Source organism: Botrytis porri (genome assembly GCF_014898465.1).
Source record: "Botrytis porri strain MUCL 3234 chromosome Unknown BPOR_003, whole genome shotgun sequence".
Classification (NCBI taxonomy): domain Eukaryota; kingdom Fungi; phylum Ascomycota; class Leotiomycetes; order Helotiales; family Sclerotiniaceae; genus Botrytis; species Botrytis porri.
Window position 1 is genome coordinate 964,320 of NW_024066077.1, and position 26,280 is coordinate 990,599.

The 26,280-nt window shown below is 42.9% G+C and overlaps 8 protein-coding genes across 8 annotated transcripts; 4 read left to right on the plus strand and 4 right to left on the minus strand.

Moving 5' to 3' along the window:
- Positions 1–769: 769 nt before the first annotated feature.
- On the minus strand, positions 770–1,573 carry EAF01_002358 (uncharacterized protein; the record flags this gene model as incomplete). Its single annotated transcript, XM_038910610.1, has 2 exons — positions 770–1,337; positions 1,395–1,573. The coding sequence occupies 2 exons, from the start codon at positions 1,571–1,573 to the stop codon at positions 770–772; spliced, it is 747 nt and encodes a 248-aa protein (XP_038773532.1).
- A 2,490-nt stretch (positions 1,574–4,063) lies between these two features.
- EAF01_002359 (uncharacterized protein) lies at positions 4,064–5,081 on the minus strand (the record flags this gene model as incomplete). The annotated part of the gene is made up of 3 exons (XM_038910611.1): positions 4,064–4,642; positions 4,730–4,923; positions 4,976–5,081. The coding sequence occupies 3 exons, from the start codon at positions 5,079–5,081 to the stop codon at positions 4,064–4,066; spliced, it is 879 nt and encodes a 292-aa protein (XP_038773533.1).
- A 1,476-nt stretch (positions 5,082–6,557) lies between these two features.
- Positions 6,558–8,402, plus strand: EAF01_002360 (uncharacterized protein). Its single transcript, XM_038910612.1, has 3 exons — positions 6,558–6,659; positions 6,714–6,902; positions 6,956–8,402. The coding sequence occupies exons 1-3, from the start codon at positions 6,641–6,643 to the stop codon at positions 8,107–8,109; spliced, it is 1,362 nt and encodes a 453-aa protein (XP_038773534.1). The 5' UTR covers positions 6,558–6,640; the 3' UTR covers positions 8,110–8,402.
- Positions 8,403–9,942, minus strand: EAF01_002361 (uncharacterized protein). Its single transcript, XM_038910613.1, has 5 exons — positions 9,834–9,942; positions 9,577–9,624; positions 9,190–9,436; positions 8,956–9,033; positions 8,403–8,894 (listed from the first exon to the last, which is right to left on the minus strand). The coding sequence occupies exons 1-5, from the start codon at positions 9,845–9,847 to the stop codon at positions 8,862–8,864; spliced, it is 420 nt and encodes a 139-aa protein (XP_038773535.1). The 5' UTR covers positions 9,848–9,942; the 3' UTR covers positions 8,403–8,861.
- Positions 9,943–10,092: 150 nt separating this feature from the next.
- Positions 10,093–12,919, minus strand: EAF01_002362 (uncharacterized protein; the record flags this gene model as incomplete). The annotated part of the gene is made up of 4 exons (XM_038910614.1): positions 10,093–11,641; positions 11,698–12,239; positions 12,290–12,590; positions 12,728–12,919. The coding sequence occupies 4 exons, from the start codon at positions 12,917–12,919 to the stop codon at positions 10,766–10,768; spliced, it is 1,911 nt and encodes a 636-aa protein (XP_038773536.1). The 3' UTR covers positions 10,093–10,765.
- A 488-nt stretch (positions 12,920–13,407) lies between these two features.
- On the plus strand, positions 13,408–14,554 carry EAF01_002363 (uncharacterized protein; the record flags this gene model as incomplete). Its single annotated transcript, XM_038910615.1, has 3 exons — positions 13,408–13,473; positions 13,559–13,812; positions 13,870–14,554. 3 exons carry the CDS (start codon positions 13,408–13,410, stop codon positions 14,552–14,554), a joined length of 1,005 nt encoding a protein of 334 aa, XP_038773537.1.
- Positions 14,555–21,621: 7,067 nt separating this feature from the next.
- EAF01_002364 (uncharacterized protein) lies at positions 21,622–21,941 on the plus strand (the record flags this gene model as incomplete). Its single annotated transcript, XM_038910616.1, has 3 exons — positions 21,622–21,761; positions 21,819–21,868; positions 21,931–21,941. 3 exons carry the CDS (start codon positions 21,622–21,624, stop codon positions 21,939–21,941), a joined length of 201 nt encoding a protein of 66 aa, XP_038773538.1.
- A 13-nt stretch (positions 21,942–21,954) lies between these two features.
- On the plus strand, positions 21,955–22,257 carry EAF01_002365 (uncharacterized protein; the record flags this gene model as incomplete). Its single annotated transcript, XM_038910617.1, has 1 exon — positions 21,955–22,257. The coding sequence occupies one exon, from the start codon at positions 21,955–21,957 to the stop codon at positions 22,255–22,257; it is 303 nt and encodes a 100-aa protein (XP_038773539.1).
- Between the last annotated feature and the right edge of the window lie 4,023 nt (positions 22,258–26,280).

A 26,280-nucleotide genomic window follows, 5' to 3' on the forward strand; every position in this document is an offset into this window, starting at 1 on the left:
TGTACATATATTCTATGTTACTAAATTATCATCTTGGGTTAGCTGTACAGGTGAGATCAATGGCAAACATTTATGTATTTTAAACGCTCCAAACATATCTGAGAACGCTGTTTGTGAAATTGAGATGACCGTGAGACGGCATAAAAATCGTCAGAAGGTATGATTGAGAGTTTGCGCCGAGAATGTCATGCATTCCAGCTGGACAACTAGAGCTTTTTGTTCGCGAACCATTCCTACAAATATAATATTGAAACCTCCTATGGTTCTCTATCACACCATTCTAGTCCACCTTGGAAAGAGTGTACTAGACAGAATAGATTGGTGCTCTCAAAGCAGAGTGAAAGTAGCGAGTGCTACAAAATTCATATTTATCTCTATACATGCTGTCTAATCTATGACATCTGTTCTATGATGTCATTCTATTGTGGTAAGATGTATATAAAGCAGCAAATAAGGAAGAAATCAAACACGATGATTCTTGCAGAGGATATCTATGATATATATGTATATTTCCCCCAAAGCAGTTTTTCCCATCTAACTCATTCCCATTCTATGAATTGCAACAAAAAATACAAAAAACTCAAACAGAACTCGGTCTCGATCTAGAAGTACAAACAAAAACAAGAACAAAGGAAAATCTATGCAAAAAGCCTTCTGCCAAAATCTAAAAGAATCCGAATACTGAACTACAGTACCAGATATTCCGAACAAATCTTTCCATCGGTATCAAGATATTATCCCAAACTCCCAAATCTAGAATGCGAACCGCTTAGTGAACAGGGTTAGGGAGAACACAAGGTGTAACCGGAGCAGCCCATCCCAAAAGTCTGTTTGCAACATCGCTCGCATAACAGCTGGTACCCCAAAGTGGCGCGCCAAGATCAGTTCCCTTGACATATGTACCAGAGTTATAGATTCGAGCCGCGGCATAGGCACCTTGAGCCGTCTTTGGAGATCCGCTCTGGGTCAAGCATTGTTGCAATCCGTCGCCACCGCCCACGACACCATAGGTACCGACTGTTCCATCTTTAACCATGCCGGTGATGGTGACAGCTGGGCATGGGCTGATTGGGTTGCCGTTCATGTTGCAGCTGTGTGCGCCGTTGTGGTCTTGCATGAGTCCGGGGTTGAAAACCTGTCCGGCTGTGGAGGGAGCCCGAACACAGCCTCCGGATTCTTGCATGACGATTGCGAGGATGAAGCGGGAGTCGACTCCGGAAGATGCGGCAACGGATGTAATGGCCGACTTGATGTTGGCTATTTCAGCGGGAGAGTTGTTGGCAGCACCGCCAAATTGCTTGCAGGAGATAGTCATGACGGATTGGGAGTTGGCCCACCTAGAATTTTATATTAGTATGAAGTAATTAGTTTCACGGGTAAATAAGAGAACATACATGGTTTCAAAGGTAGTCCATGCGGAAATAGCAGGCCAGTGAGATCCATCACCGGTGAACATCTTGTAAGCGACGGCTCGCTCGAGAAGGTTCTCAGCTGTGGGTTCTGCAACAGGAGTTGGAGCTGCAAAGGAGACCGATGCCATGGCAAGGAGGGTGATGAAAGCTTTGGAGAACATATTGAATGATGGGTATATACTGGAAATGTTCTAGAAGAAGTCCGTAAAGGTCTGGAAAGATTGTTGGAAGAAGAGAATGTTTATATAAAAAGAGTGTATGTGGTAAGTTGGTTACAAAGGAATGTGAATAAAGAGACTGAAAAAAGATGTTTGAATGTTGATGAGAATAGAATGATGTTGAAATGATGGACTATTGAGAGCTCTATATACATCTTGAGAGATTTGAAGGAAGGTCAATGAAATGAGACTTCTCATCATGGATATAGAGGAATATGAAAACATTCTTCATGACAGTACTCAAATCTATTGATGTCGACGAATTAGCCCATGACACTGAGCATTGCTCGCGCAGAAAAGGCACTGTATGGGATGAAACAGCTCAAAATATGATAAGGCTTAGCTCAGGCACAGGAAATCAGGTACATCTAAAGAAAGCATCTGGAGTTGAACCCCGAACAATAATCCTTTGATCATAATGTCGAATCTTTTCGATCCTCAAGGGGCACCAAGAAATTTATCCCATTGTGCTATTTAAAAACTACCACTTTTAGCGGAATGATTTGTTCTTGAAGACTATTCGAGCTAAGTGACTTCAAAATCGCCAAGCCAAAATATTGAAAGATGTTGTTGAAAGAACGAGGATTATCCGAAAATTCATACAACAAAGAAACACTAAAAGCTTAAAGAATTGTTCCTCGAACTCTCCGATGCTAGTATCTATGCGGAGAAATAACACCGCCGTAGCCCAATTTTCCCTTGTGTCATAAACAACATTGCGCAATTACAGCAGTCAGCTGTCTTCACGTGTTTTTGCTCCTAGTGCTCTAAGCTTAATTTGCTCGTCGCGATCCTCAAACAAGGGATCAGAAGTTTTCGTTGAATCAACCATGATAAGACGCCACACTCATATGTGCCAAGAACTGCGGAATGAAATTCAAGTGGTTCGCTTTGCTACTTTTACTAAGCGAGAAAGGGGAAGGATTCAAGGTGACATTCACCGAGGACTAGTGAAATTATAAGTCTGGGAATTGAAGGAAATTTTGTCAGCCATGAAGAAAAAGGATGATTATGGAGCCGAGAATAGATTTAAAGTTCTTATATCTCCGAAGTGTTGAGATGCGGGGATGTGGTGATGTTTTGTTTGAGTTGTAGCCGCATTGAAAGTGGTTAGCAGAAAGTTTCACGTTGACGTAATAATAAGGCTGAGTGCTACCAACTAGGATACATATAAATAGGAGGGATGAAATGTATCGTGAGTTGGATATATCGTAGCATTTGACTTTCTCGTGACAATCTTATAAATGACACGACTTTTGTACGTTGTACTGGGAAATTGGAAGGAAGGAACAAAAATACTGATTTATCAAGCTCCTTCTCAACGAAATTATCAGGTCGATGTGGACGAGATCAGTAGTGTCACAGCATTTTAAAATCACATTTATTTAGCTAAAAAAATTTGGTGCTAGGAACTTGAATAGAAAGGCTGAAATCGATCGCAGAATTTGCAGTCGACATTCACGGAGCAATCCCTTCGTGTATGTGTAAATCACATAATACGATATCACTGCCTGAAGTGCCTTCATGTTTCCGACGATAATATTTTCGACGAGATATTAGATGACTATATTTCCAAGAGATTGAAATGTGTTTATGAACAATTAAGAATATTGATCACTCGATCTCTGTAATTATTTCAAAACGCGGATGACTTGCTTCTCGAGCATGAATGGAGATTAGAAGCGAGAGGAGATGTTTAGATATAAGCGTGAATTGATATGTAAGTAATGACTTTTTTCTATGTTGATATCCCCTTTCAACAAACTTAATAAAATTGATAATAAATGTTCGCGGAGAGCTTAAAAGATATGTTTCCCCCAGATGTGATGCGACCAGATAAAGCCCACTCAATGATATGTATCCAGCCCCAAACGCAATCATACTCTACGCTGATACATAGATAGATAAGTAGAATAAATGTTACCGGTCGCCGATCCGTAAAAAAATGAGATTCAACAAAAGAAGCGCTACGATATGAATGTGTTCGAAATAAAGCTAGCCAAAAAGCAGCATCACTTTGTAAAATTCGAGGCGTTTTGGCTGGCAGAAGTAGCGGCAATTTCCTCTCCACTACCTATATTTCCTCAGAGATATCCTTGACTTCTTGCTCTCAAAATTGCGAGAAATCCTTGCAGTTGCTCGAGAGGTGCAGTGAAATATTCGATAACTTCATCCAAGCTCAATGTCTCCACTTTGATAACGAGAGCCGTCTCGAAGCCCAGTGACGTTACCTTGGCCTCCATCTTGGCTTGTCTTAGTTCTTCGTGCGCGAGAGCTAACGGGATTACGAATTATTGGTACCAAGCTTCTTCATCACGCCCTGTGTAATCTCTCCATTGATCAATGAAGCCCCAGCTGAACGTTGTAATGATCGCAATCGCTGGAAGACAGTATGGCACTAGGTATTCTTCATTGTGATCGGAGCACTTGACCTTAGGTTACATCGTAGTAAGCCCTTTCATCCTTCAATCTTAAGACTGGATACCCTGCAGCTTGTGTCGCATAGACATTGATGATATCGACCTTCGTGTCGAGTATTTTTGAAGGGCATCGTCTTCGAAATCGGCGGAGACACCACCACCTGGTAAGCTGGCTTATGTTACTGGTGCACGAAATGAATGGTGTCTTCTTGCGGCTACCCCAGTTCACATGTCTCTCTATCCAATATCGGCGTCTTGAGTATGTATTGAGAGGCAAAGAAGAGCCAGACAACATGCCGACCGCATTGTCTCTTGTTCTGGATACACTTGATCCATCATACAGACGTATACGGATCCATGGAAGAATAGGGTTGGGATTGGTGCTGTTTGATCTGGCGAGTTTCTTCGAATCTGCTATAGCCCAAGCGTGAACATCTTCTGGACGAGATCCCACAGAACTGGGTGACGATTTGCCACCAAAGAGACTGAGTACTTGCGCAGCGTTTTCTGGGTGATAAACTTCGTTCTTGTGATTGTAGTATTCTTGACGTCTCTTCTCGGCCTCACGAGGAGAAAGTGTGCGGCCATTTCTCTTTCTCAAGGATTATATGATTTTATCAATTTCTTGGGGAGAAAGCTTGGCCTGGGTGGAGCGTCTGAGAAGGAGGTATTTCTTCACGGAAGTTGCGTGTTTGGGCCTCTTGAGTTGAGACTGGGCTTCAATGGTGGCATCTTGACGGCCATTACCATCCAGCTCCACTGGGCCTCCCTCGTCGGAGTCACCAGAGGCATCTGATTCACCAGGGATATCGAGACCTCCCCCATCTCTTCCTGGAGAATGAGAATCGCTGGCAATATCAGCTACAATCGTTTCTGCATGTGCTATCAGCTATCAGTTTGTGAAAGCATTGAACCCGGGGCTTACCTTCAACACCAGATCCATCAAGGACAGTGGGACCGTCCAACACACCACGATGCCCACTGCCCTTTGTCGCAGCTGGAACGCTTAAGTCATCATGATGGTCTGCCATTCTTGTAGATTTTATCACAAGAACCTAGATATGATAGTAAGGCTGAAATAGGGGAAATCCGCGATCCGGTCAAACTTAAAATGATCGGATATCTGGTAATTTCTGCACAAGGAACTCCGTGTTCAGTTTCAGTAAGGGATTTGCAAGATGTATATTGATATCGTGAGATGATCTGGTGAGCTCCAAATGGAAATTTGAGAACCCGTATGCCGAGCAATGATAATGGGTCTGCGATTGTTGAAAGGAAGGGTTTTGTCTGCAGAACAGGAGATCTGTGACAGTGCTGTCTGCAATTTTTGAGATACGATTGTGTCTTTCGAGTCTCGCCTTTCAGTGGCTGATATTGTGGAATTGAGGAGTCTTACAGATAAAAGATAATAACGAATAGACAAGTGATGCTTTGTTTTGCCAAACAAAGATAGAAAGCTGCTAAACAATAGATCGGACTCTTGGTCGAGGTTCAAGACCGAACCACAAACCGTTGAAGTGCTGGAGTTTAAGACTTAGCTATGCCTTCGAGTAGCTGCATCAGCCTGAGAAGAACGAATTGAGTCCAGAGAGTATTGGATAAGTAGTTGTCGTTATTGATGAGGATCAATACTCCCAATGGAGAGAAGGTTTTAAAGAAGAAGAAAAATCTAGTGGGAAGAAGGGCGACGGCGAGGGTATAAGTAAATCAAGTCTCTAAACGTGTAGTGAATATCCATTGGATCGAGCACTAGGCTCGAATCCAAATAGGGAGGAGCCTACGATAAGATATATTCGTTTTATTTCAAAGGTGGGAAAGGAGAGTCGGGATGAGAGATACCCATCAGACAACAGTTCTGACAGTTCTTGCGTCCAGTCTTTGATGCGACCGACGTCGTCGCCACATGAAGCACCATAACCACAGCATCAGGCTTATATGTATAAACCTGAGTACCCGAACTTGAAGACTTGCTGAGATCCATCTAAGATTGAGAAGTATGAGTTTCTTCAAGCAATGAAGCTTTCAAGCATTCCGCCGCAACAACACCCAAGTAGCTTTCCGCACCTCAGTTCGAATCACAGGAGCAAATCTCGATTGCTCGTACTCAGAGCTTAAGATGTACCTAAGGCAGATGCATTAAAAACATATAGGTAGACTTCATACGAGGCATGCTTTCCATATATATGCCATGTTGCAGTTGTCCTTTTCTTAGTTGCTTCAGGGAATGGCCTCATGTTTTCGGGAAGACATCGCAATTGTAATCGTATGGCCAAAAAATCACCATAACCATTCCAACAAAAATGCTGCAGAGAATTCCTTGAGATTAAGCACATCAATCCACTCGAATTGATAACTGCCATCGCAAGCAAAAACACTTTTTGATGAAGTCAAGTTAGCACCCCTAACCCTTGCCCCGACAAAACGATAAAGCGCTCCCTAGCGTTCGGAACATCAATCACTCCGCCAAACCAAAAAGTAACTCGTATATTACCAAAAGACAACCTTTCCTCTATTTTCCCACAAACATACACACACACACACACAATGATTCTGCGATATATATTACAATTATAACGTTGCAACCCTCAAGATGGTCGTCAATCGCGATGGTAAATTTCTTTTTCCATTTTCCTCATATGTGACGTCCTAACAAATCTCCCTAGTTTCGTCCTGGTCTACATCTCATCTCTTGGCCGAATTAGCACGACGACAACAACAACAACAACAACAACAACAACAAGATGAACCTGGAGTTCCAGAGAAACCAGTGTGTGGTTCGGGGGTTAAAGGCAGTTACAATACATCCACACATGTATATGCGCTTGTGCTAATACTTGTACTGAGTACAATCAGTATGCCACATGTACCCTTTCCCATTTGTGCCAACTAACATGTTCCCGCACAGCATGTGGATTTCCCCTGCTTTCTCGCCGTTCCTCGAAATCCGAAGGCCCGAATCGGTTTATATTTCTCTCTCAACATTTTGGAACTGGTGTTCTCATAGCTACAGCATTCGTGCATCTATTACCAACAGCTTTCATGTCCTTGACGGATCCATGTCTGCCCTATTTTTTCAGCGATGCATATCATCCTCTAGCAGGACTTATTGCAATGTTCAGTGCACTGATTGTTGTAGGGCTCGAGATGTTTTTAACGACGAGAGGGGCAGGCCATTCACATTCACATGGAGGGAATTGGGACGTTGTGCCCGGAGGGGAGAATGAAGGAGCACAGGGAAACGGGAGCGCAAAGAAAAAGGGGAAGCAAGCGAATGGCAGATTAGGAAAGATGGGTCTAAATCGTCGGCCGCAAGATATAGCCTTGGAAGATATGGGAGAATCCGAAGGTCTCGTGGCAGGAGTCTCGCCGCTCCCAGTTTCAACACCTCAAACTGGACCCACCGAGAGTTCCGAGCGCAAGAAATATCAAGACGTCAATATTTCAGATGACGAGTCTGATCTGGATCTCGAACTCGATGAGCTAGATGACCCCCTCACAAAAGCTCCTACGCATTCCCCACACGACCCAGAGACCAGCTCTTCTTCCCCAGTCTCGGCAGAAGATTCCCAGAAACGACAAATATTGCAATGTCTCCTCCTCGAAGCAGGTATCCTCTTCCACTCTATCTTCATCGGCATGGCCATCTCTGTAGCCACTGGCCCTCCATTCGTTGTATTTCTAGTCGCAATCGCCTTCCACCAGTCCTTTGAAGGACTTGCCCTTGGGTCTCGCATCGCCGCTATAAATTTCCCCTCCTCCTCTCCTCGTCCCTGGCTCATGGTTCTCGCATACGGAACTACGACGCCCATTGGTCAGGCTATTGGCCTCATTGTACATAATCTGTATGATCCGCATTCAGCGGCTGGTCTGTTGATGGTGGGTTTCATGAATGCTATTAGCAGTGGATTATTGTTATTTGCGGGATTGGTACAATTATTGGCCGAGGACTTCTTGAGTGATAAGAGTTATGGTATTCTCAAGGGAAGGAGAAGGTGGGAAGCTTTTGTGGCAGTTCTGGGCGGGAGTTGTTTAATGGCGTTGGTAGGGGCATGGGCATAGAAAATGGATAGATGTGTATCCATAAAAAATAGTTGTGAATTATTTCCTTACTACTGTATCATAATTTGCATATCCTGTGTTTGAATTGGGCGCTATTTGGGTAGGAAGGACTGCATTGAGCGATGGGCACGGCAAGGAGTGCAGGTTTTGGGATAGATATAAACTCGCAGCAGGTTCATCAACATAGCACAGTGTCGGACAATACATACTGTACCCGAATCATCTGGAGCTTGACTGTTGGCTTCCACATCCGTTCTGTGACTCAGTTTTTCGATGAGATAGTTTCTGTAGAGGAATTTGCGGCCAGTTAACATATTTTCAATCAAGTTGTTTCTCAAACAGCGATAATCCGTTGAAACAGTTTGGTGGAGCTGTATGAGGGTAAATCTTGGATTCTGGAAACTGCATTGTTGTCGATATCCCGTTTTAGGCTTCTTGAACCTATATGGCACTTGCTCATTCCCCAAACTCTCTCCTCTCGAGCTTCATCCTGTAGTCCGTCCAGCTTGAACCGCGTGTCGACCGAGTGTCAACCAAATTTTTCTTCCACTCCAACCATAATCATAAGCACATCACAAATTCGTCCAAATCTCGCAGCATTGGTAGGAAGCTGAATCAATTTTTCATAATCGACCGGCAAGTCTTAGTGTATGTAAGTGAAGTAGGCCTAACGCAATGATGCAACGCCCTTCCATTCATCCATGACTTCCATCCATTTGACATTGTGAACCCCGAAAAAAGAACAGCCCTCTTTACATGACGACACCAGAGTTAGAGGCAATACGCTGGAGAAACTGAGTTAGTCGCTGGCTTTCACATAAAAAGACGCAGAATGTTGGAACTTACTGGCCATAACTCAGCAGCTTCCTTTCCGACTGGTCCAGTGATGGCGGATCCCTTCATCTCTCCCTTGGGGTTGACAATCTGTAGAAAACCTCGTCAGCAATTGTTCCATCCTCACCACTCAGAATTCGTGATTCGTCCTCCAGAACCAATCCTTCATGTTGTGTTCATCGCCTCGACTTGGGTACTCTATCCGCACCCCTGCCCAAATAAGTGTATGGAAAATTTTCTACTCACAACACCGGCGTTGTCCTCGAAGTACAAGAAAACACCATCAGTTCTCTTCCATGGCTTTGACTGTCTAACGATGACAGCTGGCATAACCTTTTTTCTTAATTCAGGCTTTCCCTTCTTGACAGTGGCCATGACCATATCACCGACACCACCAGCTGGAAGACGGTTGAGACGGGCACCGATACCCTTGACGGAAATGATGTACAAGTTACGGGCACCGGAGTTGTCGCAGCAGTTCATGACGGCTCCGCTATTTTTCTAGTTAGTATTTTGCGCTCCATTGTATTGCGAATTCGAAGAAGGGTAGGTTCGCATAATCAAGAAATATATCGTGGTCGAGTTGTTCGATATCGCAGATTGCGGGGTTTGAAAATCAGAGTGAGAACTCACACTGGGAGACCGAGAGTCATCTTAAGCTTGCCACCAGGGGCTCCACGTCTATTAACACCATCACATTAGTTTTCAATCCTTTGGAATCTCGTTCTTCTGCCGCATAGCCTCAATAATCCAGTGCCATCCTCAAAATCAAGCTTCAATTCTCCCAATTTCTTATTCTTCAGACGTTTCCCCCTCATCAAAGTTTCGGCGCATTCCCTCCACAAATTGACTCCACCAGGCCGTAATGATTGTGAAAAAGGCAAACTCACGAAATCTTTGCCATCTCGACGGTATTGCTTTCGGTATGCTGAAAGGGTCGAAAATGTAATTTGTCGAATTAGAGGTTGTCGTCGGTCGGTATTATTTCGAGGTTGAATTACAAAAAATCCATTTGGTAGTGGAAACCCTAACCTGAAATAAGCGAAGAAAAAAGTATGGATCCACTTTACATTATGAATGGCGCAGAATTTCTCCCTCTACCTGATGAGGTCAACAATAGCATAATTCTCAAAACTTATCATTTTTAAAGACTAAATATTTATTATTCTCACCGTCCACAGTTATGAACTTTTTGACATTCACGACCAAATACAAATTGTTTGCTCCAAAACCGCCAAGATATCACTTTGATCACTGTTTCATTGGCAATTGATGAATATTTCATAGCTTCTTTAATTACAGTCAAATATATTGAACTCCCTTTCAATCCTAAGACCAAAGTATTGGTATACTCCCCATGTGGAGTTAGTTGGGTCCGGGGAAATGGAGACAGCGTGAGCTGAAAGGATCCCTTCTCTGTAAAGTATCATAGTCTGCGAGAATTCCACGCCCTTGTGAAATTCCCGATCTCGTTCGCCATGTACGCCCTGCTCAGTTTACCATCCCTCCTACATATGACTGAAGAATTACAAAAGAAAATTATGCGAAAATTTAAGACCGAATGTCAGACTCAAAGTTCGTCAAGATTAGTACCGCTCTGGAGGATATCATACAACGCGAGTTTCAGACGCGTCCGTTGTTGTATATATTAATTCATCGGACTGCCGTTCGCCTTAAATTGTGTTTGTATCCCAACGTAGAGAGTTTTCTGCCCAGAAGAGCATGGAGCAAAATGTTACATTCTGAAGCCGTTTGGAATCCAATAACCCCATAATTTAGAAAGCACACGTAATTGGAACGATATCAGTGTCCTTCAATTTGCTCATGATTGAGTCTGCTCGGCAATCTCCTTACTTGCTTCTGCTGTCACATTTGCATCTTGTCGTTCAGTATCGCTTTCTTGCTTTAGTATAACAGGGTCTGCTTTAGGGATGGCTGTTTCAGGCTCGATTTGCTCGATTTGCTCGCTACTAACGGTAGCTTCAATATCCGTGGCGATATTGGCTTTGGGGGGGTCTTTGGCTGAGGCTGTTGGGGGCGCAGGTGATTTTTCGGCTTTTTCATGAACCGATGCTAAGGTCGTGGCTTCGAGCGGTTCTGCCATATCAATATCACCTTCGTCATCAACAATTGGCTTGGGCGAGTTTGAGCGAGATGGGGCATTTGATGGGCCTGCTTCAAGAGTTTCGGTAACTGCCACATCTTGAGTCTTCTGCTCCATGAGCTCTGCATTGATTTTTGCGTTCGCTTCGGTGACAGCTGTTGGTGCATCTTCAATCTCGTCGTGGACATCGATTTCGGGAGTGGGAACACCACTGTCCATATCAACATCGGAGTAAGTGTGGTTGCGCTGTTTCACGTGTCCATTCTGAGCAAATGCTCCATTTGCAAGATTCGCTTCTTCTTCATCGGCTTCATCGAACTCATCATCCCGGGCCACATGCTTATCGTTTCGGTGCTCAGTATGACGAACATCCATGTTCTCGTCCTCATCGGCATCAGCCATAATGTCATCATCTTCGTCCGTTGCTCCAGTCAACGTAGTACGGGGTACATCTTGCATTTGTACAGATGGGGCATGAGCAGTTCTCTTCAGATTCTCGATGACTTGGATTTTAATCTTTTCGAGATAATCCTTAGAATTAGCGTTCTCCATATTAGAGGCTCGAACATCAAGTTCGTAATCAGGGCCGTAATACTAAATGCATTGGTCAATACTAGAATATTTTCAAAATGATCTAACAGAAAACATACCTCGTAGTACTCGTTGTAAGGAAGTACTGGATCCATTTCCTTGCCAACTAGAACACCGGTCTCAAATGCCCAAGTCCGTGCGACATTACGCATAGTATACCCACCTCCTCCCAGCACTAAAGTGGGCTTGTTAAAACTTTTGACAAATTGAACACAATTCGCGTGGCCTCTCATGCTCAAATTGAAACATCCCAAGCGATCACCTGAGAGACTATCTCCGCCACATTGAAGAACGATCGCTTCTGGTTGGTAGTAATCCATCACACTCTGGATAACAGGTTCAAAGATGGATTTATAGGTGACATCGTCGATGCCGTCACGAAGTGGGAAATTTACTGCGTAGTTCTTGCCTTGTCCAACTCCAATATCTCGTAGTTCACCAGTCCCAGGGAAATATTCGCCATATTTGTGGAATGAAACTGTCATCACTCTATCTGTCGTATAGAAGGCTTCCTCGACACCATCACCGTGATGAACATCGATATCAATATAGAGAACCCGCTTCTTGAAGCGCAAGAGCTCGATTATGCCGAGAACGATATCTGAAATCAAATCAGCACGAGATCATGAGTTTGGAGAAGGAAGTTCCTACCATTGACATAGCAGAAGCCACTTGCTTCACTTTTCTTTGCGTGATGTAGCCCTCCGGCCCAATTGATAGCAATATCGCACTTTGAACGATTTAGACGGGCTGCACCCTCCATACTACCACCAGCGCTGATTCCACAGAACTCAAATAGTCCATCGAAGACAGGGCAATCATCTCCGACGTTGTATTTTCCTTGTTCCTTAGCAAAAGAATCCATGTTGTCGGGAGTGACTCTCTGAAGAAAGTCAATATATTCATCGGTATGGAATTGGGTCATTTCGTGCCGGGTTGCTGGTTTTGCTCGCTATTAAGCACAATCAGTATTAAATTTGAGCGACGTCTACCTGAATCATTTGATGCTCGCCCTTGTATTTGCATTCGCAAATGGGGTAAGTGATGGCATAGCAATCTTGAAGAAGGGCGTTCTCGATCACGACTCACATAAATCTCCATTTTCTGGTAAACTCCATAATTCATAATCAAACTATGCGCCAAACGTATTCTATGAGGCTTCATAGGATGTCCTGCAACATAAGCATAGTTTCCGACATCTGAATCGTAAAAGTATGCGACCCTCTTTTTGGTGCTTGGCCCATTCGACACCGGATCTAAAGGCGCGAAGGAATTCGACATATTGGACGGGTTTATGATTGTAGCCACTAAGAAGTAACTCAAAGTGTAGGATAAATCGGATAGTTGATAATCGTTGTAGAATTGTGCAAAACGTTGGGTTAGATTTACATACAGAGTTGTGGTTGTTGAAGGGCTATCTGAGACGAGGCAGAAAGAATAAATGGGAAAGGTATCCGTGGGAGATAAATAAAAAGGTGAGAGAGAGCTTATGGCAGGGGTCAAGCAATGATGACCGAATGTACTAAAAACACTCTTATCGCTAATTGGATGAGTGCCACTGTCGAGGCTACATCGCAAGGCTGAACAGTCATGTGCTGTTGATTACATAATAGCTCTACCTTGCGAACTTCATGCGCGTTTCTAAGCTGCCTTAAGTTGGAGCTTCACAACACCATTTATAATACTTTGACACTTTTCGTTTTCAACGCCATCATCCAATTTTCTCGAGATACCCTACTTTTGTTTACTCATAGATCGATCAAATAGCAATGGATAGACTAAATCAGTTGTTGGCTAGTGGCGGGCCTATGGCAGGTGGAAGTCCAGGCGGAGGTGTAAGCTATACTATTTCCAAAACCCAGCACGGCGAGCTCGATTATGTCGAGGAATATTATGGAACTAAACTCACATAATTCTTAGGATAACCCAGGTTTGATCGATAACTCCGAAACTGTATATATCTCTTCGTTGGCACTACTCAAGATGTTGCGACATGGCAGAGCTGGTGTACCCATGGAAGTTATGGGTTTAATGTTGGGAGAGTTCGTAGATGACTTCACAGTTCGAGTTGTGGATGTATTCGCTATGCCACAAAGTGGTACAGGTGTCAGTGTCGAGGCAGTAGACCCAGTATTCCAAACAAAAATGATGGATATGTTGAGACAGACAGGACGGTTCGTATGCCTTTGCCTTCTCTACAATCCGGAAGGTTCTAACATAATATCTCGCAGACCGGAAACCGTTGTTGGCTGGTACCATTCGCATCCCGGTTTTGGCTGTTGGCTATCATCCGTCGATATCAACACTCAACAATCATTTGAGCAATTGACACCTCGAGCTGTTGCCGTCGTTGTTGACCCCATTCAATCTGTAAAGGGAAAGGTCGTCATTGATGCTTTCCGTCTCATCAATCCACAATCACTTATGCTCGGCCAAGAACCTCGACAGAGTACATCCAATTTGGGACATCTCAACAAACCTTCTATCCAAGCGCTCATTCACGGTCTCAATAGGCATTACTACAGCATAGGAATCGACTATCGCAAGAATGCCTTAGAAGAGAGTATGTTACTGAATTTACACAAGCATGTATGGACCGAAGGTTTGCAGATGGATGATTTCAGAGTCGAGGGGACTCGCAATACCGAGCGATTACAAAAGCTAGTTGGACTTGCCGAAGGCTATGAGAAGCGTGTCAAGGAAGAGACTGAGATGACAAAAGATCAATTGAAGACTAGATATGTTGGAAAGGTTGATCCAAAGAAGCACTTGGAAGATGTTGGCCAAAAGCTTATCGAAGACAACATTGTTTCGGTTTCGAGACAGATGATTGATAAGGAGGCCTCTGCACCAAAGGAAAAGAACGGAGCAAATGGCCACGCACCACAGGAAATGGATGTTGACGAAGAATTGTAACGATTTCCGTATGATACTGTATAATAGGCGTTTGGCTGCTACTTAGAGCTTAGCATAAAAATCTCTACAATGACATAGTTGGTCTGGAGGTGGAGTTAAATGCAAGCTTGGTCCTGGTCCTCTATTTATTCATTCTTTGCTTTATTGACGAGGTGATACGGTATTTTCCGCAGCATACACTTATGATACTGGGGCAAACTGACATTAGGGAGACATCTTTAATCGGGAAACTGTTTCAATGTCATTCTCTCAATCAAGCAGTCCCGGGAGATATTCTAGTTTTTGACAGACAAATGCTCCTCGAGCGGTCAGCATGCTTGAAACTCAAATTTTAAGACATATCAAGGAAAACGGGGCGGGAGAGTATAATAGATAGTTCTGTTGTGGATAGTGATCGCTCTTACATCGCAAGTATTTTAAATCCGTATTTTCATTACGATATTCTACTTCTTTAATCTAGGTAATCGGTCGGTGGGCAGGAGGCAGGAGCTATGTTTTCTTGATGCACGTTATACAGCGAGTATATCGTTTTCAAGTAGATTATACTCTGCCCTTTCTTTCATGAATTGCCTTCATCCGGGTTGAAATGGTAATTTGTACTGTGGCTCAAGTGTGGTAGACCGAATTCTCGCATTGCCCTAGTTGAATTTAAAGAACTTAATAGGGGGCTTACTCGAAGTCGGAACAGCTTTAGTTGTAGGAATTCCCGAGGGATGGGAGAAATGGTGCTGGTGAGAAGTTGATATAGTTCATGCTTCGGAATAACTGATGCGCAATCAAGACCTCGTACTGTGCAATGGATTTATATTAGGGGAAAGAAGCTCCCGGTCCACTGCTCTATTTATGTTTCGAGTTCTAGAAATTGGGACTTGAGGTTTAGTAAGAACGGCGTTACTAGGTACAACTTAAGATGAGCCGATAGTGCTTGATCCTCGATGTCTGGGTGGGAATGCAATCTTAACGATCGAGGGTCTCTAAAGACACTCGTCCACTAGATTGGTGGTAATGTAAGAAAATGTGAGTCTCAGAATGGGTCGTGTAGTAACCGGCCGGACTCGTCAATTTCACCATACGACTTCGTTTTGTTTCCCAAATTGCAATCAATACCTTCACATTATGAGTATATAATAGAAAACTCATGGAAGTAGACATATCGTTCAAATAACCGATATGATCGTCACCCCCATTCCCATGGGTGTCGTGGCTCAGCGGCAACATCAATGTGCACTTGGAGTGCATCTATCAAGCAAACAATTCCTTTTCGAACCTCGAACCAATACTTCCTTCCGAGGTCATCAAAGCCCCCCGCAATCACCCGAAGTTTACCAGGTGGCGGTTCCGAAATCCTTGCGGAAGTTAAAGTTCCTAGCGATCGCCAAAACGAGGCGAGGTCCCCGCGTGGCGTCGGTTATGCTATACAACCATGCTCAAGTGTGCGGCCATTGAGTGGATAGTGAATCCATTTAAATTCATCATCGTCCCCACTCGCTTGGAATATATCTCTCATGTTTGGCGTGGAGTGACCTTCATCGTCAAATTAAAAGACGGCATGGCACATTGGTGGGCTGGCTGAGAAGTGTTCCAATCTAAATTTAAGCTCAAAAGGCGAGTCGCGGGTAGCGCGTGCTACCTGAATGTCCGATCTGGGTGAGGCAGGGCATAATGGTTCTTGCGAATTGATCTCTCCACATTGCCCTAATAGTCCTTGATTAATGAACCTATGAATATTCAGAAAGTTAGTTCCCAAAGCAACGGAATAAGACATGCATGACATTCAAATCAAGTAGAACTCGTCGGCTCATTGCAAGGAATCAAAGGCAGGGACCGCGGGTCCAATTATCGAAATCGCAGATCATTATGATGCCCGCCGTGCCCGCGTTTTTAATGAGTATGAGAGAAGGATTCAAATTCATTCAAGGCGTATACAAGTCCACGTAGGCATCTCCCGGACACCTTTCCTCGTGTTATTGGTCGATTTTATGTTTGAAGTTACCCAGTCCCTGATCATGGAACTTTCCCTTGTGGTGGTTGGCTTTCATAGCTATCTTAACTTTTTGCTCGGGCCGCATGGTTGAATCAAATTCGTATGAATGTGTATGAATTCACCAATAGAAATTATCGTAGCTGGGACTTGGTACCTGGTTGATTCTCGACATATGATATTCGACAATGTCTTAAGAAGTTGCGTCGCCTGATCATTCCGTACCTCTGCCAACCTAAATTGGTTGACGTATACTAGCCAGTTAATGTTCCTAGGATTCAAAAGCCCGATGCAGAGATTCGATTCAGTAATTGCTAAACGAACTGGTACATTTGTTGCGTGATGATAGCCCCCGATATTCACAAAGCCCTGTCAGCAAAACTTCCGATACCTGGGTAGTGGCAGAGGGAGCTGCTAGGAACTACTATGCTTTGTTTCCATAAATTCACTCCCACATTCGAAATCGGTATTCTGTGGAAGCTCGACCTGGCCCATGAGAAGCCTGGCTGCATGATGACTGCGAGTAAATTGATTGGGGGGCGTAGAGATGAAGTGGAAAACTAACTTGTAAGTACATTCCCTTTGATTCTGATAACACTTCGCGACACCAATAATTGCACAACAACCACTCAATCACCGTCGTCCATGGGAGCACATGCTTATTGCTGTTCACAAAGTGGGCTGCGGACACAGTCAGACTAGGAAATAATTTGTGATCCCTTTCTTAGTGCTACACCGGAAACGTTCTGGGAGTCCCCGGTGGGATGCAAGATATTAGGCTGCGAAAGCAAACTGGAGCCATAATTGAGGTAAGACTAGAATATGATCAGTTGAGAGCCTGATATCTTATGTAAGAGAATCGATTTGTATATTTCGTTGATGTTGGCCCAATTGTGTGAGATGAGATGTCAGGTTCTCCAGCGACCGGAATGCGGATACTTATGTTGTGCGACAGATAGCTAGGTGCTTCGATCTCGGTTAGTGTACGCAAGGATGCTTGGATCGACTTCTGCACATATCAAAATACGGACGAGGAAGCACTGAAGACTGGGATACATTGGTTCTTGACATGCGCAAGCATCTGGGCATCCACACATCATCGAGCACGCAAAGAATCTGCACCAAAGACGCGTAGATGTGGATCATTCCCTGCGGTGATTCTAATCCTAGATCTAGGTGTAGATAAGAATCTGACTGGTATTCCTGGTTTGAGTAAGAGGAACTTCAATGATAGGTTTCTTGCCTATGATGTTAGTCGGATATGTTTGACATCTTTCGCATTTGTAGCGACGATAATTTCCTAGTAGATAGATCTGACTCAACGGCTACCCAGTACGTACGTAAAGTTCGCGAAACCGTGGGTCATTTTCGGGAGACAGTCATACCATTGGTTCGCTGCCGACATCTAGGTACCGCGATGTGAAGTGATAGATTTATGTCCCTTGACAATTACTACCTCAGTAATCTGCTTTGCAGTGCCTGAGGTCAATGATTAGAGCAAATGGCTTCAATTCCGGTTGGATGATATAATAGTACCATAGCGCGATATCATTATCTTCCTTACAGCAAGCTAATGCAGTGTAATGGTGGGCGAGATCGACGCCTAATGGCTCAATAACGTTCCGCACAACGAGCGCGAAGATGAAAAAGCACCAGTACAGATTGAATATCCCGAAATCTTTTCGACAACACATCTTTTTCCTGCATATTGAGGTGATCGCGTGATTGTTAGGGGTGAGTCCGAAGGGGCAACGCATTCGGATGTCACTGTGCCTTGAATGTGACCTGAATGTAAAGAGTAAGGCATGTGACTTCTTCCTTGATCAACGATAGGCAATGTACTCTTCTTCTCTAACCACTTGATATATGTATTTATTATTGTTCGATGTCGGATGAATTCTCGAAAGGGAATCCCCGATATAAGGGGCTGAAGAAGGCGTCTACGAACGGAAACGTGCGTATTGCGAGACTTATCGACGTCATACAGCCCCTATATCCTAGACGCTTTGCATCTAAATCCCTAGTTCAATTACCCTGCTTCTACAATTACTAAAATAAAATTGACAAACCTATGAATTGGGAAGAGGCATTCCTCAAAGTAAAAAAAGCTGTGATCGGGTATACCCTCTTTCTTGTTTAAGTTAGAAACATTGGGAACAATAATATCGGCAGGCCCCCTCCCGCTGCAGGTTCTCCGATGCGGTAGTGATATAAATTATATGATTGGCGTGGAGCAAAAAGGTTGAAGGGATTTGGTGGTAGGGATTGTGGAAGGATCATGGAAAAATCCTATTGTCGTTTCGACCAACTCTTCTAAACCTTTACTTTACGAACTGTGACCTTTTAAGATACATATATCACCCTTTGACGAAAAACGTTCAATGTAATCCAATCAAAATCAATAAGGTATACCTGTAGCGAATCGAATGATCGAGAATACCCGAACAAGAGAGCAGAGCCCAGGGCAGGGCTTTGCAGACTTATGACCAAATAACTACTGCCTTTCGTATTCTTCGGCGATTTGCCTTGTCGATTCAAAGTTTACAGGGCGAGCAGACAGCCAGGATGTAACCTTACCATAGTGCATGTGTCCTACCTACCAAGCAATCCACTCTCAAAAACAAAGGCACAAACCGATAGCCCCTACCTTTGGTCAATGTCAACCTTACTAGATTACTCGGAATTCCGGATACTCGTAATGAGATGAATCAGAGTGGTCGAGGCGTGCACATACCTCAGAGGTATCTAAGGTACCTTGACTTAAAGGCATCTACCGAGGCCGATCACAATCAGACTCGCTACATCATTCCCGAAATAGCAAAGGATCACACGGGAGGGTAGGGCATATCCTCACACACTGAGTTCTTGTTTCAGATGATAGCTGGTCTGATTTCCCGTCTAATGATGATGATGATGATCTGCGACATAAACAGCAACTTGTCTTAGCATATTTGACATTGACATGGGGGACCACTAAGCGAGACTTACCCTGGATTGCTGGCGCATAGGGCGTGTATATTCAAAAGTCAGACAAAAGTATGTTCGGGGAAGCCGGAATGTTGCGACTTTATCTTAGACATTTAAAAGTGGTACGATATGGTCGGGTACGTTTCACAAACTCAAATGCACATTCATTTGCAGTCATTAGAAAATTCCAGCCCTTGCTGACATGTGTTTTCCACATGGTCAGCTTCTCAAACGTCTACTCAGCAATGCATTCACCCGTAGCTGCATGAGCTCAATGTCCTCAAATGCAGGTGGCCGTTAGAGGCGATTGAATCTGCTGATCCATACTCAGATTGTAATTCGGGTCAATTATTAGGGTTGCACCGGATGCCACACGGATTTCATATCCGATCCGAAAAAAGTATGAGGTTGTCGCAACTCCGCACAGCAGTTGTATTTGTATTATCACATCCAGTATTTCATGCTGAAGCGCTTTGATAACCGTTTCAATAGGCTCTATGCTTGGTATGATTGGCACGGACTTTCATGAGGTGATGAGGTTCTCAGAGATCAACCGATTTATTCTCCTTTTGTGACAGATAATCACTCGTCCTAATGCTGTCGAACCTGGACATGCGATATCCAAAAGAAGAATTGCAGTAGACTAAAAGATCACAACAGGCTATTGATTGGTGGGTTGTGGGGTTAGAGCTGAACGCTTGACTACCGGCATCGATGTGATTTGATATCTACTAATAAACCCTACATGCTCAACTTTCGGATTTACTTCTTCATTAGGATTTTTAGTATATACGACGTTAGCTGACAAAGAGCTGATCCGTTCCAAGTTCCAAGACATGGAAGGAGTCTTGCAGCAGACCTGGAACAGATACAGAGACAGCGACCATAGTAACCATAAGGTCTCTCTACCTGTAATAGGACTGGGGGTTCGTTATCGGAAATTAACCCGAAAGACCCGGTAGTGAACCATTTGCCTCATTCACCACTTGTGACCTGAACCATTTCGCAAATTTCGATTGAGTGGTCAAAACGCCCGAACTCAAACTTTAAGCGGAATAGCCGATTCGAAAGCTTAGAGGAAATTTTAACGACAAACGGTTTCTCTCATATGCGATTAGGTATTGTTAACCCCGGCTCAAATGCTTGTCATTTTTGAATGATGAATTTCCCACTGCTCGCCCCTTTTTATCTTTTGTGGCTGATAGCCAAGGCCGTTAAAGCTCAATATATTCCTAGTTCATATTCTTCAAAACCTAGATATATCTCTCAACTCAGCCACATAAAGAAATATCCGAACGATATATTAAAGACAACCCCATTTCACTCCAACATTTTCTTGTGCTTATAGGTACCTTGACCTGCTACCCCTGCCCGGCTTCCAATCTCCTCTGCCGCTACGAGCGGGGAAGTCAGAAGATCTACCGGACGAACGAAAAGGTAAATACAGACTTCCCAAAGTCAATTGCATCTCTTTCAATTAAGCATCTTCACCGCTTCTGTGAACGCTACCCCTACGCTCCAAGATGCCTTCAACCGTCCACCTGATTTCAATTCGATCTGGAATCTATGATTCCAACAATTACGCCATCTGCCGCGAACTGATCCACTACTTGGGTCTTCAAGGTACCCGACACCATGGATATGGTATATGTATCTGTCTACAAGGTTTTGAATAGTCTTGAGGGCCGACCATGCTATTCCTCGTAACATCATCCGAACTATTCTTCCCCCCTCAACCTAACTCCACGTATATGCAAGCCACACCAGTTTCGTCAACCGGTGTTCACATTGATTGGTAGGTGCCTAAGCGGGTAATCATTTTTCTCAATTCTGCTATTTGACCAGGATTTAACATGTTCCGCCCTGTTATTCATCGCTTATTCCTTGATGTGGCATTAAGCAAGAGACTGTTTTGCCTTGTAGGCTTGCCATGCCTGTGTCTTACCGGGAAGTTGCCATCTCCGCTTCTCGTCCATCTGTTGTTCAAGGGCTCTTTGCATATTAATATGGACTTGCCACCCGAAGCTCTATATCCATCGCATCCCCCGATCCTCATAGCTTTTGACACTAACACTTCACAACTACCATCAATCAACGAACAATTTCTTACAGAGCTAAGATGGAGACTCAAACTATCGAGTTCACTGTTGAACAACTTCTCGACTTACATAGATATTGGATTACAGAACTCTTTATCATGGACAAAAAGTCCGAGGAGGAGATTGTCAATCTACTTCATCATCATCAGATAAACGTCACGTGCGTATATCATTTGAATTTTTCTTTTTCTGTTCATTACTAACAGTTTGTTCTTAGTTCGCACACTCTACACTCTTATCTCTTAAATTGGAATCTACTTACTCCACGTTCGTATACCCCAGAAGATTGACTTGCCGTTCCCAGCGCTAATTGGCTCTTGTTTATTCAGGAAAGCGCTGATGATTACTCTATCATGTCTGCAATCAGCTCGCGATCAGTACTCGAGAGTTGCAAACAACAGCCCCCCCCTTATCTTTCCAAAATAGGACCAACTGCGATTATCTCAGGTTATGCAACCATACTCAATATCACCACTACTGCACTCACATTCGAAAATTCTTACCCCATCCCCTTCACTCCATCAAAGTCAGTCTTGGAAGGGTTAGGTGCCATTCACAAGTACTCAACCTGCATCGAATTCTACTCGCTCGATTTTCAAGACTATGATGGGAAACTCGTCGATTCGGCAAGCCCACAAGAGCTATGGAGAACATGAAGGAAAAGACATATCCGCTTGGGAGTTCTATAGCCTTAAGAGAATTCTATACGTCCTGTTACAATGAGGAATGGGGGATTGGGAAAAAGGGCTTTGTTTCGTTTCGTTTTGATTCGTTATTCTTTTATTCATTTTGTTATCTGGTACTATAAAAGGGGACTACGGTAATGGGCCATGGAGTTCTCTTTCATTCGCTGTTTCATCTGCGATTGTTTTCCATGTTATGGCTGGCGACGGGCGACGGGCGATTGGCGATTGCGATGTGTTAATGACTGCAAAAGGCTGGACGATCAGGATGCGAGGGATACAAATGGCTCGTAGATGCCATGGCGATGACAGGAGTACTGCAGTTTGGAGTTTCTTTACATGGTTTATTTTGACAGATCTGGTCGGGTATATGTTGATCGGAGGGATCTCTTCCACGCGTGTCGAAATTATATAGATTGGTATCAATACATTTCTTTCCCGCGCTGTAGCATAGTATGCGATGTTTCTTTTCTTTTGCTATACGATGGATAGGCCGCGCAATATCAGATGGGATTGAACTAGATCAGCACCGTGAAAACTTTAGATCTGTCGTGTAACATTACCATCTACTGGAATCTAGACACCAGTCGCACTGCATACATACTCTACCGCTCTACCCTCCCTCCCATCCTCGCAAGTTTCACGAACATAACAACATAACATATGCATGCAAAATCAAATCTGTGCCTCCATCTGGCTCCCACTCATTTCCACCTCACCAAATTATCTTGTTTCCTCTCTGTCCTCCACTTTTACAAATATGAAGTGATATTTACGAGTAATTCCTTTTCATTGGTACACCCCACTATTCCCCCATCCCACGACAATGGGTATCGTCACATGCATGCACCTGCGCGTATTACAATCACCATGAACCCAAGGCACACGCATCCACGTCATATTCCCCCAAAACAAACTTTATCATCTATTCTCGGAGGTACTCCCGAAGCTATCATAATGAGGCTTCATTAAGAACAGACCTCGATCCATTGATTAAGAGCTATTACCTAGGTAGGTAAGCTATGGTAATTATTTTGTCATAAAAGTGGCTGGAGAAAAGTTTCCGATGAACGTCAACAATAAGGACTCGTTCAGATCGATTTTTTTATTTGTTTGATGAAATCTCTAGTAATAACAAAATAGCAAGGATATTTAACATATTGAAGTTAATAAATATATTTGAATAAAGCTAATATATTTGAAGTAATATTGGGATATATAAAGTTGAATTGAAAATAAAGGAGATATTACTTGTTCTTAACTATATTTGCTTTATAATGTTTTTAAGACTATTACTAATTATTAATATATTTGTTATTTTAAGATTAACATGATTTAATACCGAGTACATTGTATTACCGAGTACACTACTTTAAAATACACCTAAATTAACCTTTTTTCAATATTTGTATTTTAATAACGAATCATTATTCTAATTGAAAAAAATATATATTGAATAATAAGAAAAGATAAGATATTCAGAAATCTAATTTTTATATAAATATTTCTATTATATTTCTAGAAAAGTCGAAATTGTCACGATTTTCGTCATAAAAAAACTATTTTAATAATAACTCTTATTTTAATTCAGATTTTTAAAAAAATAATTCGATTTTCATATTATTTATATAAACAAATGTAATAATTTCTTTAAAAAATCAAATTATATTGATAAATAAAGGAAGTGTACGATTACGCACAGACGTATTTTGTATGTAAAATTCATAATGCACTTAGTAATATAATATACTCGATGTTAAACCACGTTATAAGACTCAATAATATATTTATTTCAATTTTTTTCAAATGACTTCAATTATATATTTAATCTAATATATATTAAGTTCACTATTGTTTTCGATAAACACGATATCAGGCTAATATTTTGAATCTAATGTCGAAGAAAAACCGATCCGAATGTGCCCTAACTTTGCGGGCTAGTAAGAATTGCTTTTGGAGGGAATGATTCTACTACTCTATAGGAAGATGATCATACCCTGGAGAAAAAGAGAAGCCCCACACCCAATCATCCATATCCACTGAAAAATTGAATACATTACCTAGTATCTGTATTTCGACAGTGTATCAATATTAGATGGGAAATCAACACAACTTACTTCAATGAATATAGATAGATCAATAGACTCGAAGACCATGAAACGTGGTATTCAATCACTAGCCCCAAGCTTTGATTGGTTGATTTGACACGGAATCTTGAGAAGTGTTGTGATGTCTTATGTGATGAAGGGGTCGAGTGTGGATAGCCGAGACTGGCCAAGGATTGTGATGGGTTATGTGGAGCAAATGTAAATATTAGCGGCTTGGAATGTTTACACAACATCGAAATGGAGGTGACACACCTTCTTTGGTTTGAACGGTTTATCTCAAAAGCTTCGAAGTGCGCACTTTCTGACGAATTTCTTGCTCTGGCATTCCTATTTAACATTCTTGAGCATCTATGGATTGCAACTTGATACCTGTGCGTGGTCATCAATCGATCAGACTGAGCGATAGACAAAAAGAGTTGCATGATTGAAAGATTATACAACTTGGATCGGTGGCTCACCTACCTATCTTTGAGATGGTGGATGAGATTCACTATAGACGTTGAATGCTCACTGCTTATTGACCCGCAATCAACCAAATTGACTGAGCTAATAATCGTGTGGTGCCCAATTTGGAGTTGTTTCGTTGCATGGGCCCTTGATCATTACATTTTGCGACCTGGCTGCCTTTGAGCTATCCTCTTCCCGGGGAGACAAAAGGTTAACAACCCAAACTTCCATCGGAACGGAAATTTAGTCCGAAGTTTGGTATGGCTGTCCCGAAATTAGCAGACACGTGCACACGCGTGGTAAACATTCATTTGTGAACCTTGTAGGCACGCCCTCGAATCTCAGCGCCAATACTACCTCCAATCAGGGTTCCGAGATCGTGCTAGCATCTTGTTTCTAATGTGTTCTAGAAGCAGTCAGGGCATAGTGATAAGTACGTTTTTTACTGTCATTGGGCATATCATTGATTTAAGCAAATCGTGTACTCATTGGAGTAATAGGTGACTGCATGATATGCATGACAATCGTGAATATGAAACGGAGCAAAATTTGGCTTGCCGGTTTTATGACTTCCTCTATTGTATTCATCTTGAATGGGTGTACGTCTACTGGTACTTTGCTAATAGATGGACCAGGCGGCAATATACCTTTAAGAAGGAATGGAAGACGCAACGAGTATTCAAGTATCTGTATAAATACTTTCCTTTTTCTAGTGTTTAAAATGGTGCGCAAATCAATCCATCTCTTTGACGCATCTTCGAAGTTCACTTTTTAGCACATTCATGTAAGCTGCCGAATGAGAAATATCAAAAGTACTTGATGGCCACCGCTCTGGAACATGAGGGTCGCTCTTCACTCAAACATTGTCCCGGTCGGGCTGAGACAAGGAATTCGGCACAAGATCTAGCGCTCGATTTAAAAGATCTGTCGCAGCAATGTAGAAGCGAAATCACGCATGTTATGTCACTGCTTGACTGAATCGCCAGTCTCGATCAGAAATCATACTCATACATGAACGGAAATCGAGCACCCGCGGTCAATCGATTTCGAAAGGGATCTCTACAAGAAGAAACGCCATTAATGAAAAAGAAGATGGCACGAGTGGAGGAGCTGACCGAAAGCCTCTATCCTCCAACCATGATCAGTGATGCCAAGGAACAACTTTTGAAATTAAGAAAAGTTTGAACTGTACAAGATTGCGAGGTTAAACATGCTTATCAAAGGCTTCAAGATTCTTATCACGCCTCTATGTTAGTTACCTTCAAAAGCCTTAATATGAAAATGCTAATGAATCTAAAAGGAACAATATGGAGAAGATTCTAAAGATTTATAATGCCCACCGCGACTCGATCTCTGTTCACACATTCACGGAAGCAGAGAAGGTGCCATATGAAGTGGACCTTGGACCTTGATACCTCTCAGGCAAAAGGAGGCTTTGGCA

What these genes read in the sequence shown, in the direction of transcription:
- EAF01_002361 (XM_038910613.1), bottom strand. An exon ending in TCGAGGACAACGCCGGTGTT is followed by an intron (nt 9,034 to 9,189) that starts GTGAGTAGAAAA and finishes GGTTTTCTACAG; the next exon opens with ATTGTCAACCCCAAGGGAGA. An exon ending in AAGCTGCTGAGTTATGGCCA is followed by an intron (nt 8,895 to 8,955) that starts GTAAGTTCCAAC and finishes CAGTTTCTCCAG; the next exon opens with CGTATTGCCTCTAACTCTGG.
- EAF01_002360 (XM_038910612.1), top strand. An exon ending in ACTTGTACTGAGTACAATCA is followed by an intron (nt 6,903 to 6,955) that starts GTATGCCACATG and finishes GTTCCCGCACAG; the next exon opens with CATGTGGATTTCCCCTGCTT.